The following is a 6,992-nucleotide window of genomic DNA, read 5'->3' as shown; positions in this document are numbered from 1 at the left end:
AATTGTCCAAACTATGAAGAGCAGTCAAATAATCACTTCGCTAACAATCTTGGTATATATAAATGAATTTGAAACTAATAACCTCTTAAGGCTTTACTATTGGTACTCATATATTAAAAAAAAAATACTTATTCTTATTAATTACAGCAATGTTAATATCTATACCCTTTTTGGTGTTGACAATCTTTGTGTATGTCTTCATACCGAAATTGAGGAATTTGCATGGAAAATGCCTTATTTGCTACTTATTTTCTTTAACGGTTGGTTATAGTGTCCTGGTAACCAATAACTATTTCAGCAAACAATATAATGATTTCACTTGCAGTTTTGTAGGTGAGAAAATCAATTATCATTGCTTAATATAAAAGCTAATACAAATATATTCTATATATAAATAAACTTTTAATATAATTACAATATTAATTAACAGGATTCATGGCTTATTTCTTTTTTATCGCGGCATTTTTATGGTTAAGTGTGATAAGTTTTGATCTCTGGCATAATTTCCGAGGCACCAGTTGCAATGTTAACCGTTATATGCAAAACAAACGTTTTGTTATTTATTCTCTCTATGCATGGGGAATTGCTGGGATTCTCACTTTCGCAACCATACAGGGTCAACTATCAAGTATCGATAATCATATTAAACCCGGAATTGGCGACGAATATTGTTGGCTTAAAAGTAAGTAAAATTAAGTAAATTATTATATATGTTACATATATCTTTTTTTTTTGTATTTATAGCCGATGATTGGTCAGCTATGATATATTTCTATGGGCCGATAATGTTACTAATTTTATTTAATGTGATTATGTTTATACTGACTGCTACAAAAATTTATCAAGTTAAAAGGGACTTGGAGCGTATTGTGGCTCGTGAAAATGATCAGAGGTGTTTGCGGTCAGAGAAAGAAAAGTATGTTCCTTAAGGAAATTAATTTAAAGTGGACATTAATTATATTAAGTCAGGGTGATTTTAAAAAATGTAGAAATATTTGAAACTGCAGTAAGAAATCAAATGAAAATTATTTACACTTTTGTTGAGTGGTAAAAGTGGTGCTATACATTTTAGTACATACATATGGTCACATAGTCAGTTAAATAAAGTTTTTATTTAACTGAATGTAATTTTGGTCGATTTTCTGACTGTTGCGTTTAAGACATTAAATCAAATTAAAAGTTTAAAATTTTTTTTTGTATTAGCTAGTAATTTAAAAACTGATAACATATTATGATTTGTCCAAAATTCGAATGGTTTTTGGTGTCATAATGGAGTTCACTGATTTTTATTATACTATTAGAATCACAGCATAAGTTTACTGACATTTTCCCTACATTTTAATAACGCATAGTAATGTTATTAATGTTAAGAGATGTTCTGATGGTTATTGGTGACTTTAATGCCAAGATAGGCTAAGGTACGGACGATGCAATTGTTGGCAAATTTGACCTAGGCGAAAGAAATGAAAGAGGTGATCGTTTACTGGATTCTGCAGAAGTAATAAGTTAATTATTTCCAATACATTCTTTAAACTGCCAAAACGTAGACTTTATACCTGGAAGTCACCAGCCGATACATCAAACAGGGTCATCCGTAACCAAATCGACTTTATAACAATAAGTGAAAGATATAAGAACTCAATAAAATTCGCAAAAACCTTCCTCGGTGCGGATGTTCCATCTGATCTCAACTTGCTAGCTGTTAAAATCAACATTAAATTCAAAGCGACAAGCTCAGCTCAACCGAGGAGTAAACTCAATGTAAAAAATTAAAAAGCCCAGATTTGAGGATGCGAGTTGAATATGAAATTGAAATGAGGTTATTAAGTTTACAACCCGCTTGAAGAAATATCTATGACAAATAAAAACACAATAATGGAAGTAGCAAATAATGAAGTGGGCGTGGTCATATCTAGAAGGAAAGAAATTGAATGAGAGATGAAATCCTGGCATTAATGGACGAAAGAAGTCAGTATAAAAATAAAGATATATACGTGTTCTTATTAGAAAAGCAAAAGGAGAGTTTCACAAAAAGGAATGTGAGGAGATAGAGGGGTATCAAAGGAGAACGATGTATTTAACTTACTCAAGAAAATTAGAAATATGACGACATGTAATAGAAGAAAGAGAAGGCCACTTATGAATAACGAAAGTAAATACATAACAGAAAAAGGCGAAACACCTCGCATGTGAAAAAACTATATTCAAAATCTATTTACGAACAACCGATCAACCGATCAACCGTGACTACCGATCGAAGAGCTGTTTCAGGTCCACATATAACCTTAGATAAAGTTCAAAAAGCAATTGATGGTGCAAAAATAAGAAAAACGGTAGGTTTTGACCAAATACCAAGAGAATTGGTGAAGTTATTTAAAGATAATGGCGTACATATTTAACAAGATTTTTTAATAAAATTTATAATACTGGCCAGATACCAAACTATTGGATTCAAGAACGTTGTCGTGACTTTAACAGAGATGTCTTTTTATGTTATTGATTTTGAAAAAGCTTTCGACAAAGTCGAATACGGCAAACTCATAGAAATTCTGAAGCATTGCTGATTAGATGAAAAGGATATCCGAATAATCGCAAACTTATATTGGAAACAGTACGCAAATGTTTCAATTGATAATTTCTTCACGCAAGAAGTAAAAATAAAGCGCGGGGTTCGCCAAGGGTGCATTCTGTCACCATTACTGTTCAATATATACTCGATATATATACTACAATATTTGTGAAATGTATATTCTAGTCAATAATAACTAACTTGATTTTAAATGTATTTTAAATATTAGAAATGTTTTTACGTTTATACTTCCTACAGATTAATTCATACTATTTTTCTAAGTTATTCATCTCTTAAAAGATGTAAAGCAAAAGTCAGTCCGCGATTATTCTAATTCAAATGAGAAACTTAATTTTAAAATATTACGCAAATCAAAATACTGATAGTTTAATCTATTCTTTGTTACATTATTTTTTAGAAATATTTTTAAATGATTGAGATAGTGTTTTTTAAATAATATTTAAAAAATTTAATCCAAAACAAACCACTTGAAGTATTTTTTTTTTAAACTAATCTAATAGAACTTGGACTTTATTGTTTTTGTAATAGGTCTCCCTTGAAGCCTTAAATTTTAACCCTTTGCTGCGAGTATCAATTTAAGATTTTATATGTTAGCCATCTAAATTTATTACATTAGAGAGTAACATTTAAATATGAGAAGTGTTTAAATTGTATTTTTTTTTAACATGAAAATATGGTATATGCTAGGCAACTTTTTATCTGTAATATATAACTTAATTACTTAAGTAAATATTCTTGTTTCGTTAAGAATATATCTATTTAAATATAAAACAATAAATTAATTTTACAACATGAGGTTTCGAATGCAAGTCTTCTTCACTACATAAACTGTACATGTTCAAAATTTAAATATTATTCAAATTAAAATATTAGAGTTTAATCTTTTCTCAATTTTTGTTATTACATATTTACTATTGTACCATTTACATATTTATTAAAATGGTCTTGTTTTTTTAAAACATAAATTTTTTTCAGTTTTGGTTTATTCCTACGTTTATTTATTGTGATGGGAATTACTTGGATGCTGGAAGTTATGTCGTATTTGGTAGGCTCTGACAACACTTGGTCCATATTTTTTTATGTACCGGACTTTTGCAATGCGGCGCAGGGAATTATAATATTTGTACTTTTTGTACTTAAGAAAAAAGTGAAAAAACTTATTAAAAAGAGGTAAGTCATTTAATTACAATTTTATTTAATTTGATAAAAATATTAATAAATTGTAATTGGAAAGAATTCTACATAATGAAAAAAGTACTTACGCGAGTAATTCGAGTTCTACTCAATCAGAGTGTGCGCCGGAAGAAATATCTTTACAAAATTTTGCAAAAGATGGAAAAAATTCTAATTTAGGTAAAAATTTTGAAGAAAACACAAAAACACACAACCAAATCGTTTGTAACTCTTAATTGGTGTTGGTCTAATTAATTGGCATAACCTTATTGGTGCTTAATATACTTGTTTCTCGGGTTTAATATTTCATTAAATTTTCCACTGAAATTTAATGATACAAAATTTGAATATCTTAAAAGCTAATATTATGTATAGAAATCTAAAAACTAAAACTATAGCTCGTTTTGACGATTATATTATCTATTCGTTGTTTGTATATACTTTTTAAAGCATGGGTTTTCAATCACTAAAACACAAAATAATATCTTTGGCTTGCTACTTAATAAGAATAATTACTAAAGTTTTATATACATGCACGCTGGTTTACATATGTTTATAAAAATTCAATAAAAAAGTTATTGTTTGTTTAACAAAAAACAAAAAATTAAATAATATTAAAATAATTTTATTTAATGCATATATTTCAGAATAAATGCAGCCGAAGAAGCAAATCCTTTTTTGACAAACACCAAACGTATAAATTCGACAAGAAGCACCTCAAAGTCGCAAACAAGTGCCATATCACTCATCAGAGTTAATTCCAATCGTTAGTTGCTATATGTACGCTTTCTTCAACTGCAAACATAAAACCCCAAATTCATTATCCTGTTATCCTGTTGCGACTATTCAACTCGACATTAATTGTAAACTTCATTAAGCTTTTAAAAGTTATAACGCCCGTCTCGTGTGAAGACCAAGTTTGGACCCAAAGTATGCACTTAGCGCATAAAGAAATAAAAATTAGTTTGTATTTTAAATATATATGTTTCATAGTATTATATGTAGTTTAATTTATTTTTAATACTCTTGAAGTATTATATTTTATATTTTGTAACTAAAACTCTAAATATATGTTTGTTGTTAAGATTTCCTTAGTGTTTGTATCGGCATGCATTTTGTAAATGTATTATATTGTAAATTGTAAGAATCTCATCAATATTTTTCATTCATAATTTTTTTAAAAGAAATTGTACTGCTTTGAACAAAATTAATTTATTATTATGTGTATTGTAATATAAACCAAATAAAACTTAATTGTAATAGACAAAGTTTATATATAATGAATAACAAAAGCATTAACCAGAAACCGAATAAGATCACCAAATATATGAGGGTGGTTTGATAAGTCAGTGAGTTTATGAATTTCCGCGCTGGTTCTCCAAAGGCAACAATGCTGCCGTGAGCTGTAATCTACCAGTGGGCAACTTTTGATCAAGCTACGTCGTTCAGTTGGTGTTTGATAGCCGTTCAAAGCAGACCACCTCGTGAATTTTTACGAAAAAAAAAAAGTGAATTTCGTGTGCTGATTAAACATTCGTGGCCAAAATCCAAGAATTGGAAAACGAACTGCTACCGCATCCAGCATATTCTCCAGATTTAGCCCCCTGCGACTATTTTTTGTTTTCAAACCTAAAGCAATGTCTGGGCGGTAACAGATTTGAGTCGAATGAAGAAGTCATTACTGAAACAAACGCGTATTTTGAGAGCTTTGAGAAAACCTATTATTTGGAGAGAATAAGAAAATTAGAAAAATGCTGGACTAAATGTATTTAGCTAAAAGATGCTAATGTAGAAAAATAAAATGTTTATTTGGCGAAAAAATAAACGCCCTCGTATATATAATAGATATGGGTGTATTTATCGGAACTTGAAAAAGGGAATTGTATATTTCCTTTTTTAGTATTCATATTCAGTATTCATATTACAGAATTAAACATTTTTATATAATAAATCGTTTGATTTAGTTTGAAACTATTCATTAGACACTAGACATAACGTTCATTTTTAGACAATAAAATGATAATATAAATACATAGTATAGGAGATAATTATTTAAAATAACATTTTTATTTTCTAGAACACTTTATGTACTTTCTCTATGTTTTAATTTAATTTTCTGTTGTATATCTTATTTATATATTTGTATATGTATTTATAGTCCATAAATCAATTTTTAAATTAATTTTTGAACACATATTTAACACATTTATATAGTATGCGTATCTATGGATGGTGCTAAGATATAGTATACATTGAGATGGATAATCACAATCTAAAAGAGGTGCAGTGATATAGAGCCGCAATGGGACATATTTCCAGTAAATATATTTTATAATTACCATTTTTTGCTGCTTCTGTGTTAGTCGTTTATCGAACTAGTTACTCAAAATTGCGAATAAAGGGTATAAAGGCTAAGTATATTAAAATGGTGTAATTTTGGTAAAAGTATCTCAATCATTTAGTGATTTTAATAATGATAATAGTGCTATAAAAAGTTGCTGATTAAACGTTACATATAATGGTCGATACAAATTTAATAGTCGGCCATGTAATATTCAAATGTTAGTCAAATGAACACTATTTAAAAAATGATATTTATAAAATACGATACTCAAGGTACTAAAGCCTTAATGAAGAGTTCTTACGAAGGGATCGAAATCAATTGTGTATGCAGTTGAATAATATGATTTTGTTTCATTCAAAAGCAAGGCTTCGTTTTTGATCGAATCAAAATTGATGACAGTTTTCTCAACGAATGTGCTACTTCATGGTCTAGTAATGCTTCATTGGAACACCCTAAGAAACAGGTGCTGACACTGAGAGTAGTTAATGATACAGCAGAAAGAGCGGTTAAGTTAATGTAAGACTTTCAAGGCAAAATCACTGTTGAAGACGAACAAAAGAAATTTTTGCTCGCTGCGTACAAGAACACAGATTTGTTTATCCTGACTATAACAAGCAAACTCTGAAAAGAAAATTAAATAGTTACCATCATTTTAATAATAAATAATTAAAAAATATAAGATACAGTTAAAATAGTATTTTAATTACTGAATAAACATGAAGGTCTAAAATGTATTCTATAGTTTCTATACAAACTTTCTGTTAAAAGTCGGCACGGGTTATCGTTATCCGATACCAATAATATTTATTATTTCAGTTACTAGGATCAAAAAGAAAAAAAAGAAGGGGTATGCGTATTTCAAATCGAATAAAAAAATTTCGCTCT

At 28.7% G+C, this 6,992-nt stretch overlaps 1 protein-coding gene across 2 annotated transcripts; it reads left to right on the top strand.

Moving 5' to 3' along the window:
• On the top strand, positions 1-4,906 carry LOC119673467 (G-protein coupled receptor Mth2-like; the record flags this gene model as incomplete). 2 transcript variants are annotated; one of them, XM_038084745.1, is given in 7 exon segments in its annotated part: positions 1-52; positions 148-333; positions 431-682; positions 745-916; positions 3,566-3,760; positions 3,825-3,943; positions 4,411-4,494. In XM_038084745.1, coding segments are annotated over 7 exon segments (981 nt in total), but the record flags the coding sequence as incomplete, so codon positions are not given.
• Between the last annotated feature and the right edge of the window lie 2,086 nt (positions 4,907-6,992).

Source organism: Teleopsis dalmanni, chromosome 1, assembly GCF_002237135.1.
Source record: "Teleopsis dalmanni isolate 2A chromosome 1, ASM223713v2, whole genome shotgun sequence".
In the NCBI taxonomy this organism is placed as follows: Eukaryota; Metazoa; Arthropoda; class Insecta; order Diptera; family Diopsidae; genus Teleopsis; species Teleopsis dalmanni.
Note: the sequence above shows the minus strand (reverse complement) of the source record. Positions and strands in the feature narration are given on the sequence as shown.